Here is an 18,784-nt window from a genome sequence, read left to right on the forward strand (position 1 = left end):
CCATCCGGGACTTGGCGCAGAGAGAGGCGGCCACTCTCCATCTAAACCTGTGGCGCACTGAGGTCAAGTTCTCGGGGTCCCCTCCAGCGCGCTGGTCCCATCAGGGCTGACCCAGGAGCTGGTGGCCAGCGCTAGCCCCCGCCCTCCCCGCCAAGGACCCGGCTGGGCTGGGAGGGAGACACTGGCCGCGCGGTGGGCGGGGGCGGGGCAGGTGCGCCGGGTGGGCGTGGGGCGCGCACTTGGCCGTGACGTCGGAGTTTGCAGCAGCCCAGGCGGGAGGCGTGCGCGCCTGGAGCGGCGGAGCGGCGGGCCGGGAAGATGCGCTCCGCGGGGCCAGGGCGGCCGCAGTGAGCGCAGCGACGGGAGGGGGACGGGAGCGCTGGCCACTGGCAGGGCCTGCAGGGTGGAGGCCGCGGGCACCCGGGGTGCTCGGCGGGCCCCAGGATGTAGGCGATCGCGACTCCCGCAGGCGGACGGCTCACCATGAAGAAGCATTCCGCCCGGGTGGCCCCGCTCAGCGCCTGCAACAGTCCGGTGCTGACCCTCACCAAAGTGGAAGGTAGGGGCGCGGGCGGGGGTCTGCACCCCAGCGGGGGTCGCCCCTCTTCCTTTCCCCGCCACGGGGCCATGGGGCTGCAGGCCTGGGGGTGCTGCCAGCTCGGGGGAGGCATCCCCGCAGTGCAGCTGCCTGCGGAGGCGGCACCTGGCAGCTCCCGGCGCCCTGAGCTGCAGCGAGGTCCACAGGCAGCCGGGGTGCGCCTCACAGCGCGCAGGCCGCCCCCCCCCCCGCCCCCCGCACATCTGGCGCGCAGCAGCGGTGGCCTCGGCTCCTTCCTGGCCTGGCCTGGGCACTCGCTGGGCAGCTGGGCAGGAGGGGTTCGCCCGGACACTAGCCCGTGGCCCCCACGCTCACACACCCTGGCGTCCCTGGTCCCCGGTGGGGAGCACCTCCCGCTCCACGCAGAGCCAGGTGTTGCTCAGCCGGGAGAGGCGCAGTGGCTGCACAGGCTGAGCTGTGCTGTGACCCGTGTGGTGACCTCCCAGCCCCAGCTGCAGGCGACAAGCAGGGGAGAGCGAGGCCCCCAGCGTGTAAACGCATTCTGGCCACCACTCGGGATACGGAGCAGGGACCAGGAGAGCGAGCCTTTCTCAGACCCAGCAGCCACCTGCCTGAGTGCCGGGCGCTCGCTCTCCGGTGTGGAGGGAGGAGGAAGCACAGAGAGACACCCCCCCCCCCGCCCCCTCAGCCCTGTTCCCCTCCCAGGAGGCAGAGGGGGGATGAGAGAGCTGGCCAGGTGGTCCGGCGAGGGCTGGGAAGGGCCCGTCCACAAGTGGAGAGCAGAATGCAGACCCCTTAGGCCCGGCTGGTGTGGCTCGGGTTGAGCTGCGACCTATGAACCAGGAGGTCACGGCTCGATTCCCGGTCAAGGCCCGGGTTGTGGGCTCGATCTCCAGTGCGGGGCGTGCAGGAGGCAGCCGATCCATGATTCTCCCTCCTCATTGATGTTTCTATCTCTCTCCCTCTCTGAAATCAATAAAAATACATTTTTTAAAAAAAAGAAAGAAAGAAAGAAAGCAGACCCCTCAGGTAAGGTCCTGGGACCCCGTGCGAGCCGTGTGGGGGGTGGCCCCGCTCCTGCCTGCTCCCGGGACTGCAGGCAGGGCTCCGTACCTGCACACGTGGCTTTCCTGCCAGAGCTCTCACCTGTCGCAAGGAGACTGAAGACAGTGAGAGCTGGACGGAGGCCTGCCGGGCAGTGGCTGCCTGTGGCATCCTCGAGCCGTGTGCCCGTGCTACAGATGACCGCGGTGAGGCCCAGAAGTGAGGCTTGGCTGGTGGTGGAGCCGGATGGGCGCCCTGGGCTGGCTGATCAGAACATGGTTTTGCACTGCCTTGCAACGACTTACCTCCGTCGCGTCGTTTTCTATCGTCAGGGGCTTGATTTTTCCCCTCCCCTCGTTTGTTTGGTTCGCTTTGGCTCTGGGTGTGTCTGTGGAAGCTATTTGCATCTTGCGTGCCTGCTTGGGAGTGTTGACTCATCTTGTTTGGCCGCGGAGGCGCAGGGCTCGGTGGTCCCCACACTGGGGCTGTCTGTGTGTGGATGGCAGGCGTGTTGATTAGAGTGTTTCTAACAAGGGGGCGCGGGGAGGCGCCGGCGTGCGGGACACGTAAACCTAAACTAGGAAATGTGCTGCGTGGGGGGACTCCGACGTGGGAGGTGGGCAGGGTGCCTTCATTTACCCGGCAAGCACCTCACCGGGCCCCGCTCCGTGTCCTTCGTGGACTGAGCAAGGCCGTGGGGTTGCAGGAATGAACAATATTGGCTTCCTTCTCTTAAGGACGTTCCAGGCTAGTGGGGAAAAGTGCATAGATAATTAGTTATCTAGTAGCTATAGGTAGATTACTTATCTAGTACATATACATAGGTTAGCTATCTAGTGCATATAGGTAGGTTAGTTATCTAGTAATACAGATTAGCTATCACATGTATTTAGATAGATGAGTTATCTAGTGCATGTGGCTAGATTAGTTATCTGGTAATAGAGATAGATTAGCTATCTAGTGCATATAGGTAGATTATTATCTAGTACATATAGATAGATTAGTTATCTAGTAATATAGATTAGTTGTCTGGTGCACTTAGATTAGTTATCTAGTACATTTAGATAGTTTAGTTACCTAGTGCATGTGGATAGATTAGTTATCTAGTAATGTAGATAGATTAGCTATCTAGTGCATATAGGTAGATTATTATCTAGTGCATATAGGTAGGTTAGCTATCTAGTTCATATAGGTAGATTATTATCTAGTTCATATAGGTAGATTATTATCTAGTGCATAAGAGATAGATTAGCTATCTAGTGCATGTAGATAGACTAGTTATCTAGTAAATAAGAGATAGATTAGCTGTCTATCTAGTGTATATAGGTAGACTAGTTATCTAGTACATAAGAGATAGATTAGCTATCTAGTGTATATAGGTAGACTAGTTATCTGGTACATAAGAGATAGATTAGCTATCTAGTGCATGTAGATAGACTAGTTATCTAGTAAATAAGAGATAGATTAGCTGTCTATCTAGTGTATATAGGTAGACTAGTTATCTAGTACATAAGAGATAGATTAGCTATCTAGTGTATATAGGTAGACTAGTTACCTAGTCCATAAGAGATAGGTCAGCTATCTAGTGCATATAGGTAGATTATTATCTAGTGCATATAGGTAGGTTAGCTGTCTAGTGTATATAGGTAGACTAGTTATCTAGTACATAAGAGATAGATTAGCTATCTAGTGCATATAGATAGACTAGTTATCTAGTACATAAGAGATAGGTTAGCTATCTAGTGTATATAGGTAGACTAGTTATCTAGTAAATAAGAGATAGATTAGCTGTCCATCTAGTGCATATAGATAGACTAGTTACCTAGTCCATAAGAGATAGGTTAGCTATGTAGTGTATATAGGTAGACTAGTTATCTGGTACGTAAGAGATAGACTAGCTATCTAGTGTATACAGGTAGACTAGTTACCTGGTACGTAAGAGATAGACTAGCTGTCTACTGCACATAGGTAAATTGGTTACCTAATACAGGTCATATGGTCTGGTTCAGAGCAGAAAACAAAGTGTGCCAGGGACACTGGTCATTGAGCAATCGGAGGAGGCTTCCCGGAGGAGGCGGCCTTCTGAGGTAGAAGCGTAGCAGCTGAGGTGAGGCTTGCCAGGTGCAGAGGGAGGGGGTGCCGTTTGGGCAGGAGTGGCGGGGGTGCACAGGCCCGGCCAGGGGCATGCAGAGGAGACTGCCCTCCCGCTGGGCCTTCAGTGGGGCTTGAGGCTTGAACCGTGGTTCCAGCCGGGTGGATGGCGTGCCCTCTCTGACAGCCACTCTTGTTTTCACGTCCTCCTCCTGGCTTTCCCCTCGAACACAGACACTGGATATTAATGAGTGACACATCCTCGCAGAGTAGTATTTCCTGGGATGGTCTGTATTCCTATCTATGTATATAAAAGCCTAATATGCAAATTGTCCCTGTGGCAGTTCCATCAGGAGACCGCTCGCTCGCTATGATGTGCGCTGACCACCAGGAGGCGGCGCGGAACGAAGGAAGGTCGCAGCTGGCAGCCGGAAGGCCCCAATCAGCCCTGATCGCCGGCCAGGCCTAGGGACCCTACCCGTGCATGAATTTCATGCACCGGGCCTCTGGTATTCAATAACATTGCATTCGGTAGGAATCGGTAGTTGAGAGCAGTACAATAAATTCCCCCGGAGGCCGGCAGCAGGTCACCTGTGGAGAGAGTGAGGGCTGTGGGGTCAGATGGACGGGAGGTGGTGCCCACGGCTCGTGCTCAACCAGTCCCTGTGGCTAGTGGTTCCAGTCTGTGAGCGGCACCTCTCATGTGCAGATGGGGTTGACAGTATGTCCCTCTTTTTTTCTTTTTTAAAATATATTTTTATTGATTTCAGAGAGGAAGGGAGAGGGAGAGAGAGAATCATCAATAGGTTGCCTCTTGCACGCCCCACACTGGATGGAGCCCTCAACCCAGGCATGTGCTCTGACTGGGAATCGAACCGTGACCTCCTAGTTCAGTGGTCGGCAAACCGCGGCTCGTGAGCCACAGGCGGCTCTTTGGCCCCTTGAGTGTGGCTCTTCCACAAAATACCACGGCCTGGGCGAGTCTATTTTGAAGAAGTGGCGTTAGAAGAAGTTTAAGTTTAAAAAATTTGCCTCTCCAAAGGAATTTCAGTCGTTGTACTGTTGATATTTGGCTCTGTGGACTAATGAGTTTGCCGGCCACTGTCCTAGTTCATAGGTCGACACGCAACCACTGAGCCACACCAGCCAGGCCTTCCTGAAGTTTCCGTGCTGCCTACGAGGGAGGCTGTCTGCTTACAAGGGCCGGACCCCTTCTCCGCCTTCCGCTCCCCAGTCCCTCCCCCTGCACGTGGCCATCAGGAGTTAGAGCTTGTCCATTCACCCCTCCCTCCCCCGCCATCTCTCTCTCACCTGACTTGTCACCCCGCCTTCACCACCTCCTTGCCTGCTATGCACCTGGCCTGGAAGGCCCCTGCCCGGCGGCAGTGGCTCAGTGGTTGAGCGGCAACCTATGAACCCGGAGGTCACGGTTCGATTCCCGGGCTCGGCGAGGATTTTTCAAGAGCCAGTTGTTTCTATAAACACAGGCTGGAGGCTGTTCCCGGACAGGCCTAGGGTTGCCCGCAAGGAGGGTGATGATGCAGCCACGGCCCGGCCCGGGGGAGGGAGCGGGGGGTGGTTGGCCTTGAAAAGCGGGAATGGATGACGGGCAGAGACAGGGAAGTGTGGGGATGCGGGAGGGAAGCCAAGGACCTGAGCTGGCCGCCTTCGCGGGCGGTGGGAAGTGGGAAGTGGCACTGCCTGCCTGCGGGGGATGGGTGGCGGGCGTGGGAGAGGCTCAGACCTGTGGGAGAGCCAGGCGAGATGTCACCCCTAAAAGCCTTTCTGGCGAGGGACGTGTTCTCGGTGGTGAAGACCTCGTGTGACTCGGGGAGGCGTGTAGAGGGAGGGACGCCGGCGGCGGGTCGGGACGCGCATGTCCGTCCCTGCTCCCCGGAGCCAGCCCTCTCTCTCCTGAGGAGAAAGGGGGGCAGACAGGCCTCGCCCTGGCTGTCAGCAGACAGGGCACCCATCTAGCAAGTCACTTACCAGCAGAGCTCGAGGGCGTGACCCAGGACCACTGAGAAATGGGGCTGTGTGTGCCTGTTTGTGTGTGTGAGCCTGTGCCGATGCATGTGTGGGCTTGTGTGTGCATGTGTGTGTGTGTTGCATGCATGTGTCTCTGTGTACAGATGTGTGTGCATGCGTGCCCATGTGCATTGTGTTTGTGTGTGCAGGTGTATGTGTGTGTTCCTGTGGTGTGCTAGTGCGTGCGTGCACCTATGCATGTTTGAATTTCTATGTGCGTGTGTATGTTTGTGCATGAGTATATGTGTGTGTGCGTGCTTGTGTATGTGTGTGTGTACCTAGAGATGTGTGTGCCTGTACTTGTGTGTACATGTGTGTTGTGTGTGCACCTGTGTATGTGCTTGTGTGTGTGTGTGTGCAGGCAGAGGCACACATGTACAGGTGGGGTTTGGTATTGGAGCAGGAGGGGAGAGCCAGCCATGGGAGACTTACTGTATGGGTCTTTAGCAGCAGGAAGCCCCTGGGGTTGAGACAGGACCCTCAGGACAGGGTGGTGCAGAGAGAGGCGCAGAACACGGCCTCTCAGCCTGGGCTGGGCTGGCCGGAGCTTCCACAGAAAAGCTCAGCCCCCCTGCCGCCCCCCCCCCAAGGGTGCAGAGGGCTTGGCCGGGCAGGTGCTGACCCCGAGGAGGACAGGCAGACCGCGCCTCGGTCCTTGACCAGCAAGTTTAGTCCTGCCTCCTGCATAACGCTGCCGACGCAGGTATATTCCAGAAACCAGTGCTTGGAGCTTCAAGATCTATTGCGCAATAGCCCAGCCACCGGTGGACACGCTGCTTGGTGCTCCTGCTCCGCTCCAGGGAGCAGGCTCCGGCCTAGGCCTCCCCGCTGCCCGCAGGGCCCAGGCTGCCCCTGGTGTGTGCGTGGCGGGGGGCACCTGTGCCGTCCGTCCTCTTGTAAAACCCTGACTCCCGTGAGGCCAGCAGCTCAGCTTGGGGTCAGCATCCAAACAGCGTTGGTATCTGTGGATTCCGTTCTTTCCCTGGGACAGTGCTTGTCCGGGGGTGACTGGGGCCTCGGCCCTGTGTGATAAAGGGGAGCATTTCTGACCCAGCGTCCAGGATCCCAGCATGTGGCCTGGCAGGTGCACGTGGAGTGACAGGTCATGGGAAATGAGGATTGCATGGGGCGTCCAGGGCCTGCGAGGCCTTTTACCTGCAGACCACGGCTTACACACACACACACACACACACACACACACACACACACACACGTCGCACACAGATTCACTGAGCAAGGGTTTAATGAGTGGATGGGGTAAACAAAACCCAAACTGCATTTTTGGGAGCTGAATTACACTTGCAAACGGCCGTGAACAAAAACCGTCTTCCACGCTCATGTTACAGAAGCTCGTCCTGAATGGGCTTACGCATCGTTGATCAATACGTGGGAAATGGTTCATCTGGCCCTCTTCCCCCCGGCAGGCCTGGATAAAAAAAGGGGGGGGGGCTCTAGGTCTCAGAGCAGCGTCAGCCGGGTGCTCTTGGGGTACACTGTCTGCCTCATGTCCCACAGGAGGAGGTGCCAATAAATCTTTGTTGGCTGAGAGGCCCCCCAAACCTAACTAGTCCACCCAAGAGAAATGAAAACATTTCTCCAGTGACGAATGGCTGCACACAGCGCAGGCTGGTCTGCCATGCAGAATGACGGTCACTGCCCAGCCAGTGTTGCTCAGTGGTTGAGCATCGACCCAGGAACCAAGAGGTCGCTGGTTTGATCCCTGGTCAGGGCACATACTTGGGTTGTGGGCTCGATCCCCAGTAGGGGGCGTGCAGGAGGCAGCCGATGGATGATTCTCTCTTGCCAATGTGTCTGTCTTTCTCCCTATCCTTTCCTCTCTCTCTAAAAAAAAAAAAAAAAAGTAGATAAAAACATATTAAAAAGAAAAAATGAATGACTGGCACAGGCTACACTGTGGCTGCACCCCAATGCCATTATGGTAAGTGGGAGAAGCAGGTGCGAAGGTCTACATGGTCTGTGAGTATCCAGAATAGCCGAACCTGCAGAGGCAGAGACCAGATTTGTGGTGGCGGGGAGTTGGGGGTAGACATGGGGCGTGATTGCAAACGGGCGTGAGGCTCATCGTGAAGTGATGGGATGTTCGACGGCGGGCTAGTGAGGCTGGCTTCACCCTTCTGTTAATTTACTAAGAACCGTGAACTGTACTCCTCCAACAAGTGAGGTTATTAAAAATGTATTTTGATTGACTTCAGAGAGGAAGGGAGAGGGAGAGAGAGGGAGAAACATCCATGATGAGAAGAGAATCATGGATCGGCTGCCTCCTCATGCCCCACACTGGGGTTCAAGCCCACAACCCCGGAATGTGCCCTGACCAGGAATTGAACCCTGACCTCCTGGTTCATAGGTCAATGCTCAACCCCTGAATCACACCGGCCAGGCAAACAGATAGTCTTGAATCAAGATTTTGCCCTGACTGGTTTGGCTCAGTGGATAGAGCGTCGGCCTGCGGACTGAAAGGTCCCAGGTTCGATTCCAGTCAAGGGCATGTACCTTGGTTGTGGGCACATCTCCAGTGGGAGGTGTGCAGAAGACGGCTGATCGATGTTTCTCTCTCATCGATGTTTCTAACTCTCTATGCCTCTCTCTTCCTCTCTGTAAAAAATCAATAAAATATATTTAAAAAAAAAAAAAAGATTTTGCCTCGTAGAGTTAGTACGTTCCAGAAAGCATGATATGCCACACTTGGTTTCAGGTTGTTAACGCTGCTTAAAGCTTTCTTAAGTTTAAACAAAATAGAATAAGTTTGACCCCGTGTATTCTGTCCTCCCTGCCTGCACCGCCCCCCCGCCCCCCAGTGGAGATGGCCGCCTAGCGCCGTGGGCCCCAGGGCTGCGGGCCCGGTGCCAGGCCAGCGGGAAAGGCCAGCCCGCAGGCTCCTAGGAGTCCCCATCTGCCCGTGGTTCCCCCCGACGCAAGGCTCCGCTCTGTTTAAGTTTCCAGCTGACCGAGACGCACACAGCCCTGAACGAAAACCAAACAGTGGAAAAGAACGCCTGAGCCGCCGGGCCGTGGTCTGTGGGAACGGGGCGCCGCAGAGCCTGCTTCGGGCTGCGGGCCGGTTTCCAGAAGTCACACGCTCGCTCGCTCGGGGGTGCGCGGCCCCGGCCTTCCCCAGCGCCAGCTGCCCGCTGCGGTTTCTAAGTAACGCTCCGAAGCGGGATGAAGGCCGGCCATCGGCAGGAAGCCAGTTAGAGCAGATAAAGAGATAAGAGGGCCCTGGCCGGTGTGGCTCAGTGGATAGAGCACCGGCCTGGGGACTGAAGGGTCCCGGGTTCGATTCCGGTCAAGGGCACGGACCTCAGTTGCAGGCTCCTCCCTGGCCCGGGCCCTGGTCGGGGCGCGTGCAGGAGGCAACCCATCGATGTGTTTGTCTGACATCGAAACTTCGGTCTTTCCCTCTCTCTAAAAATCAATGGGAAAATATCCTCAGGTGGGGATTTTTTTTTAAAAAGAGAGAAAAGTGGGAACCCAGCCAGCGTTGCTCAGTGGTTAGCGCCGGCCTATGACCCAGGCCGAGAATCTTGGTATCTGTGCCATTAAGTACCAGACAGGGAGGGGCTTCAGGGCAGGTCCCGGGAGCTTTCAGAGGTCCAGGCGTGAGGCCCCCTCAGGTGGGAACCCAGCCCCTGGCACCACCCCACCCAGGCCCAGGAGCACAGCAGCACCCGGAGCCCACACAGGCTACACGCTGCCCCTCCAGCCGTCTGTGTGTCCTGGGTGGGGGAGGGAGGCCTTCCCAAGGCCACGGCCGCGCACACAGGTCACCTGTTGGGATACAGATTCGGGGTCTGGGGTTGTGGGTGGGGCCCCAGATTGTGCATTTATTTCCAACAAGCTGGGGTCGGGGTGGTGGGGGTGATGACGCTGCTGCCCGTGGGCCACACGTGGGGGTCGAGGTTCTGGAGATTAGGAACACCAAAGGAAATGTCTCTATTTTTTAAAATATATTTTTATAGATTTCAGAGAGAAAGGGAGAGGGAGGGAGAAAGAGAAGCATCCATGATGAGAGAGAATCACTGATCGGCTGCCTCCTGCACGCCCCCCACTGGGGATGGAGCCTGCAACCGGGCATGTGCCCTGACCGGGAATCGAACCCTGACCTCCTGGCTCCTAGGTCCACGCTCAACCACGGAGCCACGCCGACGGGTCGGCCAGGCAATGGCATCTTCTATTAAGTGTCGTTTCAGGAAGCTGCCAAAGCCCCCTCCCGTGTCCTCCTGGGTGGCTGGCCATGACCCTGGTCTGTTTTGCTTCAAAAGGCTGCCTCCACACGCCCTGTCCCTCCCCTTCCCAGGGTGTCTGGCCTTGGCCTTGGCCTTGGCTGTGGGTGAGGTGGGTGCCCCGTTCTGGGCGTGGGGAAGATGTGGAGCCCGCTAACCTGAGTGCCCTCTCTCCGCAGGGGAGGAGCGCCCCCGGGACGGCCCGGCCCCCGCGGAGGCCCCGGCGGCGGGGTCGGAGGCCGGGCGCGGGAGCCACCGCTGCTGCCGTTGCTCGGGGCCTCGGCTGCGCAAGCTGGGCTGGGGGCTGGCGGTGGTGCTGAGCGTGTGCGCCTCCTGGGCCGGCACCACGCAGCTCGCCAAGCGCACCTTCCGGACCTTCGATGCGCCCTTCACCCTGACCTGGTTCGCCACCTCCTGGAACTGCCTGTTCTTCCCGCTGTACTACGTGGGCCACGCGTGCAAGGCCCCGGAGCGGCCGTCGGTGAGGCAGCGGTACAGGTGGGTCTCCCACAGCGGGGGCTCCTGGGGCAGGGCTGGGACAGACCTAACAAGTCAGGGGTCCCCCAGGGTCTTAGTAGGACGGGCCGAATTCTCCACCCCCACCCCGGGGTGGTGAAGCTCCACCTTCAGCCCCCCTGGCCCTGAGAGCTCCTTTATATGAAGCAGGAGGGGCAGGCGGCAGCTTCTAAAATGGCCTAGAGCAGCGGTCGCCAATCGGTTGTCCGAGGACCACTGGTGGTCCGTGAGGTCCGAAAGATTGGCGACCGCTGGCCTAGAGCATGCCCGGCTGGCGTGGCTCAGTGGTTGAGCATCCACCTAGGAACCAGGAGGTCACGGTTCGATTCCCATCAGGGCACATGCCCGGGATGTTACCTTGATCCCCAGTAGGGGGCGTGCAGGAGGCAGCCGATGGATGGTTCTCATCAGTGATGTTTCTCTCCCTCTCCCTTCCTCTCTGGAGTCAATAAAAATATATTTAAAAATAAATGAAATAGCCGAGGGCCGGTCCCCAGAGAGGGTGGGAGTGGGGGGCGCTCTTTGGCTCTAACTTGCTCCTTGGGATGGGGAGTCGGCGGAGCCGGGTGACAGTGGCTCTCCGTGGCTCTCCAGATCTGTCCCTTGCAAGGACTCGATGACTCATTCCCCTCCCGACCCAGGCACCACCCCCCCTCGCGTGTCTGAATACCCTGCATGTGACTGTCACACTCAAAGCCGTGTCTGGCCTTCACTGACTTTATTTTCTCATATGGAGTCCACTGGTCTGCTGTCCCTTCGAAAAGAGGCTGCCCGGCCGGCATGGGTCAAGGGGTTGAGCATCGACCTAGGAACCAGGAAGTCACCGATCGATTCCCCGTCAGGGCACATGCCTGGGTTGCAGGCTCGATCCCCAGTGTGGGGCGTGCAGGAGGCAGCCGATCCATGATTCTTTCTCATCATGGATGTTTCTATCTCTCTCTCTCCCTCTCCCTTCCTCTCTGAAATCATTAATTATATATATATGTATATAAATTTATATATATATATATGTATATATTTATAAATTTTTTTTTTAAAGGAAAGGGGTAATCAGAGCACTGCTTTTAGAAGAAGGGCCAGCCTCCCAGGCATGCCCCCTAGGAAAAAAGATTCAGAGTGGCTTCCGGAGGCCAGGCCCGCAGGAGCCTGGAACCAGAACCAGAACCGAGCCGGCCTGGGCAGGCTCAGTGTCAACTTAGCCAGAAATTGCTAGAGAGATACAGTGTACCTCCTCTGAACAGCGGCCAGACACAGGCAGGGACTAAGAGGGTTAGAAACTGTGATAGGGCCCCAGACTGCCCTAAGGCAAGAGGGACATAATGGGCTGCTCTGAGCCGCAGAGAAAAGCAAATATCCAGTCATCGGTGTATTTTACAGTTAAGTGGCCCTGAGCAAGTTTAATCTGTAATGAGGAGTTCTGCCTTTCTTCACAAGGGCTAGGATCTGCTGCTGCTGCTCGAACCAAGGGCTGACAGTGGGCAAATGGGCCCTTTTTTTTTTTAATAAATACATTTTTATTGATTTCAGAGAGGAAGGGAGGAGAGAGAGGTAGAAACATCTGTGATGAGAGAGAATCATGGATTGGCTGCCTCCCGCACGCCCCCCCACTGGGGATCGAGCCTGCAACCCAGGCCTGTGCCCTGACCGGGAATCGAACTGTGACCCCCCGGTTCCTAGGTCGACGCTTAACCACGGAGCCACGCCGGCCGGGCTGAGCTATTTTTTTCTAATGGGGCCGCAGAGCAAAGGGACTTTCTGGCATTTGCCCTTTTCTCCTACGTTCCTTCGTTATAGTCCCCGTGGGCCGACCTCCACTCGGGAACTGAGGGCCTGGGGGACACGCAATCACTGGACGTGACCGTGCCTGGTTTTTAAGGCAAAAATCAGACCCAACCCTCTTGTCTACAAAGCACCCGTGCTGAGCGCGTCACAGGGCAGGCTGGGCCACCGCCCACACGCCTGCGGGCCAGGCCCCCAAGCCAGCGGTCGCCAGCGGGTACCCGCGGACCGCCGCTGGTCGGTGAGGTCCGAAAGGTTGGCGACCGCTGCGCGCCCCCTGCAGGTCGGGGGTCTGAGCGGGTTAGGATCTGCCCCTGAGGGCCCCTGGGAAATGGCAGGCGTGTTTTCCAGCCTAGGTTATGGTACCCTCAGAGACACCCCCCTATTCGTGGGGTCTGGGCCGGGGCCGGGGCCACTCTCAGGCATGGAAAGGGCCTGTTGGTTGGATGGCCGCCCCCCATTCCTTCGCGTCGCGTTGGTCACAGCAGGCAAAAGCCAGACCGGCCAGAAGAAGCCTCGTTTGGTGACGTCTGTGCAAATCCCCTTCGTGGTCTTCCTGGGCCTTCTTTTAAGCAGGATTACCGCAGTGGCCAAGGTTCCCTCCTCGCTGTCGTCTGCGTTCAGCAGAGCAAAGACCAAGTGATGCACGTGCTCCACGGAACGCTCAGGAGCACGCTGGGATCCCGTCTCGCTCTTCCTGAGTGCCTCGCTTTATGACGCTCGCATTTAATGAGCGCCTCTCAGTCACACACACATTATTAATTTATAACGAAACAAATTAAAAGCACCCCAGCTACAGCTCCCTTGCTGCAGGAACGCGGCGTGAGAACCATTTCGTGGCATTATTTGCTGCTTGTTTCTCCTGGGTGTGGGGGAAGGGTGGGAACTTTTTCCAAGAAAGGCTTTAAGCCGGGCCATTAGGGCTCGGTGGTTGAACATGGAGGGGTGAACCAGGAGGTCGCGGTTCGATACCCGGTCTGGGTACATGCCCGGGTTGCGGGCTCCATCCCCGGTAGGGGGCGTGCAGGAGGCAGCCTGTCGAATCTCTCTCATCATGGATGTTTCTATCTCTCCCTCTCTCTCCCTCTCCCTTCCTCTGAAATCAATACAAATGTATTTTAAAAAAAAGAAAGAAAGGCTTTAAGTACCCCACCAAAGAAGGGGGACAGGCTGGTTAATATTTCATTATGAATTAGTCTTGGGGTGTTGGTCTTTCAAATGTGCTGGGTTGTTTTTGAGCGGCCCGTTTTGTGAGATTTGGGTGAAAGCTGGTGCGTTTAAGCTCAGACAATGCCCTTGCTTCCCGGTAAAGACGTTTCCTCCCCAGTGGGGGAGCAGAGAGGAGGACGCTGAGGGTGGACTGAGGGATATGAGGACATTTGCCTTTTGCAGAATCCTTTTGGGGGGGCAGGTGAGGCTAAGTAGATCTGCCTTAGAGAGGAGGGACAGAGCCACGCCCCCCGGCTCACAGGAGTCCGAGGTGAGCTGTGTGAGTAATAACCACCTAGAAATGATATGAAAGATGTCCTAGCTGGTTTGGCTCAGTGGATAGAGCGTCCGCCTGTGGACTGTAAGGGTCCCGGGTTCGATTCCGGTCAAGGGCATGTACCTTGGTTGCGGGCACATCCCCAGTAGGGGGAGTGCAGGAGGCAGCTGATGGATGTTTCTCTCTCATCGATGTTTCTAACTCTCTCTCCCTCTCCCTTCCTCTCTGTAAAAAATCAGTAAAATATATTTTTTTAAAAGAAAGAAAAGAAATTATATGAAAGAGAAGAGCCCCTTTGCAAGCTCACCCCAAACCATGTTCAGTCCCTCGTCATAAACAACAGGGTTTTATAGGGCCGCTGTGAAGAGAACATTAAATTCTCCTTAGACTCAACAACATAAAAGTGTCAAGCCTCCCCACGTTCCTTTCTGAATTTAATGGGATCCCAACAAAAACACCAAAAGCTTCTAGGAAGTGGACAAGGCATCCCTGTAAAAAAAAAGCCGTTCAGGGAACGCACCGTTCCAGAGGATCAACGGTTTGCCAGGAAGCAGTGTGGGGCTGATGCGTGTCATGAACATGTATATAACTGTCATGTAGAAACACACCAGAACATTGGTGTGCAGCTGACATGTGTTATTATGAACATGTATCTCACTGGCATGTAGAATTCACCAAGACACCCAGCAGCCGCCCTGGGGCACGGAGCGCTTTGGCATCTGACACATGTGGCGTCTCACACGGTGAGGCGGCGCCGAGAGCTTCGGCACGTGAATGAATCCAAATTATATCTTTTTTTTTTTTTTTTGGTCAGATCGGCAAAAATATGTATATATTTTTGGTGTGCCACAGAATTGTAGTCATCGTTTATGGGTGCCATGAAATGAAATGGGCTGACCATCTCCGGTATAATAGGATGATCTGAAGAAATTTCAGCCACAAGAACCTTCTAGGCCAGGGGTGGGCAAACTTTTTGACTCGAGGGCCACAATGGGTTCTTAAACTGGACCGGAGGGCCGGAACAAAAGCATGGATGGAGTGTTTGTGTGAACTAATATAAATTCAAAGTAAAGGAGCGGAGGGGAGAGCAAGAGAACCCTCCGCTCTTTCGGCTCCGCGGGCCGGATAGAACAGCCGAACGGGCCGGATCCGGCCCAAGGGCCGTAGTTTGCCCACGGCTGTTCTAGGCTCTTCGGATAGCATTTGACGCCCTATGTTTTATTTTAAATGTTTATCTCTCGTATCCTGCACCACCAAAAAGAGGTGGACATTTTACAATTTCCTAGTGAAACCATATCAATTTAAGGAAAACACCCAAAGCATTGGCAGATTACATAGCTAGACAGACAGACGACAGACAGACAGACAGACAGACAGATGATAGGTAAATAGGGAGATGATAGACCATACGCAATGACAAGGAGATATCTCCAAGAAATATTGTTCGGTGAAAAAGCAAAATTCGCTGGTAGTTGTACCTTTTTTAAAAAACAAAAAGAAGAAAAAGAGAATAGATGTTTGTGTTCCTTGCCTGTCCATTAAAAATCCCTAGAACCCTGGTTGGCAAACTGCGGCTCGCGAGCCACAGGCGGCTCTTTGGCCCCTGGAGTGCGGCTCTTCCACAAAATACCACGGCCTGGGCGAGTCTATGTTGAAGAAGTGGCGTTAGAAGAAGCTTAAGTTTGAAAAATGTGGCTCTCCAAAGAAATTTCCATCGTTGTCCTGTTGATATTTGGCTCTGTTGACGAAGGAGTTTGCCGACCACTGCCCTAGAAGAATAAGCAAGAAACGAAAAGCAGTAGTTACCTGTTAGTGGGATCGGAGCAGAGCAAATGGTTGAAAGATATATTATAGCATCAAAAAGAAATGCATCGTTTGTAAAAAAAAAAAAAAAAAAAAGCAAACAGCAAGAGTGAGGGGCACCCCGGGCCATGGTGTGACCACCCAAGACGCTGTCTGATGCGCTCCGAGTGGACAGAACACGCCGGAGAGGCTTACACCGAGGCCGGGGGCCACCTAAGGACACAGACACCCCATAGAAGCTGAGCCTCCTCCTGAAAGACACACGGACTTTTTTGGTGGTTTTGAGAGAGAACATGACAAGAACGGCTAACACCACCCCTGCTGGGGGAAGGTGGCAGCCTGCTGACTGGGGACAGAAAGTAAAACTGCTCCGAGCAGGTGGGAGAGGCCTGGAACCGCCAGTACCACTGCCTCGGCTGCGGGGGAAATGGCCCCTCCCATCTTTGCGACTGGTCCCCTTGTTGGCCTAGACTACCGTTTAGAAGTATTTTAAAGATCAGGTGTTTCCAAAGGCGTTGCATTTTGAAAGGCTGACTCGAGAGCTGGAGGCAGAAGGCGAGATCGTAGCCAGCCCGCGGGAGCGGTGCAAGCTGGGTTGGAGATGGGCAGCAGGAACAGAATCGGGTTTTGAAAACAGCGAGTGGGAGTCAGGGCCAGTCTCAAACAGCACCTGACGTTGGCCTGCATCAGAGACCCTCCGAACAGGTCCAAACCCAGTAAACCCGATGGCCAGCTTCAGACGACAACAGAGCAGGATCCAAACGCTCCACAGGCAGCATATCCACAGGGAGGTATCGGCAGGCTCCAGGCCCTGCAGAGGACAATCCCGCTTCGTGTGATAAGCAGCTGCCCAGCAGCCTGCACACTGTGTCGGGGGTTGGGGCTCACAGTCAGCCGGCCTGAGGGTCGACCCCACGCACAAATGAGCGAATAGCAATCAAGACTCAATTACAGCTGAAATCGGTTTGGCTCAGTGGATAGAGCGTCGGCCTGCGGACTGAAGGGTCCCAGGTTCGATTCCGGTCAAGGGCATGTACCTTGGTTGCGGGCACATCCCCAGTAGGAGGTGTGCAGGAGGCGGCTGATCGATGTTTCTCTCTTATTGATGTTTCTAGCTCTCTATCCCTCTCCCTTCCTCTCTGTAAAATATCAATAAAATATATTTAAAAAAAAAGACTCAATTACAGCCCCTAACCAGTTTGGCTCAGTGGATAGAGCGTCGGCCTGCAGGCTGAAGAGTCCCAGGTTCAATTCTGGTCAAGGGCATTTACCTCGGTTGCGGGCACATCCCCAGTAGGGGGTGTGCAGGAGGCAGCTTATTGATGTTTCTCTGTCATCAATGTTTCTAACTCTCTCCCGCTCCTTTCCTCTCGGTAAAAAAAAAAAATTAAAAAAAAATCAATAAAATATATTAAAAAAACACGCACAAGGGACATTTTTAGGGCACCCAGGTCTGGTGACCAGGGAGATTGCACCACTTGGTCCCACAGGTCACTCACTATGGAAGGGCACCCTACCAAGGCTGGGAGACATAGCAGATCTATCTAATACATAGAAACAAACCCAAACAGGTAGCCATATGGGGAGACAAAAAAAAAAAAAAAGCACCAAAATGAAAGAACAAGAGAATTCTCTAGAAAAAGAGCTAAATGAAATGGAGATAAGCAACTTATCAGATATAAAGTTCAGAGTAATGATTATAAGGATGCTCCACAGTATGAAAAAAAAGATATAGAAACTACAAAAAATGACCAGTCAGAAAAAAAAGAATGACATAGCAGAAATAAAGAATACACTGGAAGGAATAAACAACAGGTTGGAGTAAGCTGAGGATTGGATCAGTGAATTAGAAGATAAGGTAGAAAAATCACTCAACGGAGAACCAAAAAGAAAAAAAAACAACTTAAAAACAAGAAGACAGTTTAAGGGAGCTGTGGACATTATGAAACGTAACAATATGCACATCATAGGCATACCAGAAGGAGAAGAAAGTGAGCAAGGGACAGAAAACCTGTTGGAGGAAATAATGGTAGGAAACTTTCCTAAACTGGTGAAGGAAAAAGTAGCACAAGTTCAGGAAGCACAGTCAATCCCAAGCAAGAAGAATCCAAAGAGGCCCACGCCCAGACATATCATAATTAAAATGCCAAAAATGAAAGACAAAGAGAGAATCTTAAAGGCTGTCAGAGAAAAGCAATTTGTTACCTGCAAAGGAGTTCCTATAAGGCTGTCAGCTGATTTCTCATCCAAAACTCTATAAGCCAGCCCTTGCCGGTTTGGCTCAGTGGATAGAGCCTTGGCCTGGGGACTGAAGGGTCCCGGGTTGGATTCTGGTCAAGGGCACATGCCCGGGTTGTGGGCTCGATCCCCAGTAGGGGGTGGGCAGGAGGCAGCAGATCCAAGATTCTCATCATTGATGTTTCTATCTCTCTCTCCCTCTGCCTTCCTCTCTGAAATCAATAAAAAGGAAGTATATATATATATATATATATATATATATATATATATATATATATATATATATATATATAAAAAAGAAAGAAGAAGGAAGAAAGAAACTATAAGCCAGATGCCTGCTGGGCACAGCTTCTGGCCAGGCTGCCGCCTCCCACAGAGCCGTCTCCTCAGTGGCGCGGACTCTGACCTCGGCAGAGCCGGACTGTTTTTATTCGCGGGTGGCTGTTTTCCTGTCAGTGAGGCCGCTGTAGTCAGCGAGGTCTTTGTTCCGATGCTCATCTCCTTGCCTAGTGAAATCGCAGCTCCAGGACAAAGCCAGGTTCACCCAGGCCCCTCTCGTTGGGAGCTCGTTGAGACAGATGGCACGGCAGCAGTTGGAGGTCTTGTTGAAGAAGACGTTGGAGAAGGAAACGGTAGTGTAGGTACGTAGGGCAGGTGTCAGCGTTTGACCTTGAGATTGTGGAAGCCCCCTCTCCTGGGAGGTCACGGGGATGGTGTGATAGAATGTCCTCAGGACTCTGGCCAGGCCCTCCAGGGCTGGTCACTGTGGTGGCAGTTCCTGGGGCCTGGGGAGCCCAGGAACTACCCCCGGGGGCTGGGTCAGGTGTGGGTTCCAGGCTTGTGTCTAGACCAGGGGTGGGCAAACTTTTTGGCTCGAGGGCCACAATGGGTTCTTAAACTGGACCGGAGGGCCGGAACAAAAGCATGGATGGAGTGTTTGTGTGAACTAATATAAATTCAAAGTAAACATCATTACATAAAAGGGTACGGTCTTTTTTT

At 54.3% G+C, this 18,784-nt stretch overlaps 1 protein-coding gene across 3 annotated transcripts in view; it reads left to right on the plus strand.

Annotated features, from left to right (window-relative positions):
- The window catches only part of SLC35F3 (solute carrier family 35 member F3), a 61,562-nt gene that overhangs the window by 27,338 nt on the left and 15,440 nt on the right, over positions 1-18,784 (plus strand). For 2 of the 3 annotated variants that reach the window (XM_080651053.1, XM_080651052.1), the window contains exon 3: positions 10,143-10,461. In XM_080651053.1, the coding sequence (XP_080507179.1) occupies positions 10,143-10,461 (319 nt within the window). Of the gene's footprint in view, positions 1-348; positions 560-10,142; positions 10,462-18,784 lie in introns of those variants that run through there. The other variant, XM_080651054.1, reaches the window with a different exon arrangement.

The sequence above is a fragment of the Plecotus auritus genome (assembly GCF_963455305.1).
Source record: "Plecotus auritus genome assembly, chromosome: 14".
Taxonomy (NCBI): Eukaryota; Metazoa; Chordata; class Mammalia; order Chiroptera; family Vespertilionidae; genus Plecotus; species Plecotus auritus.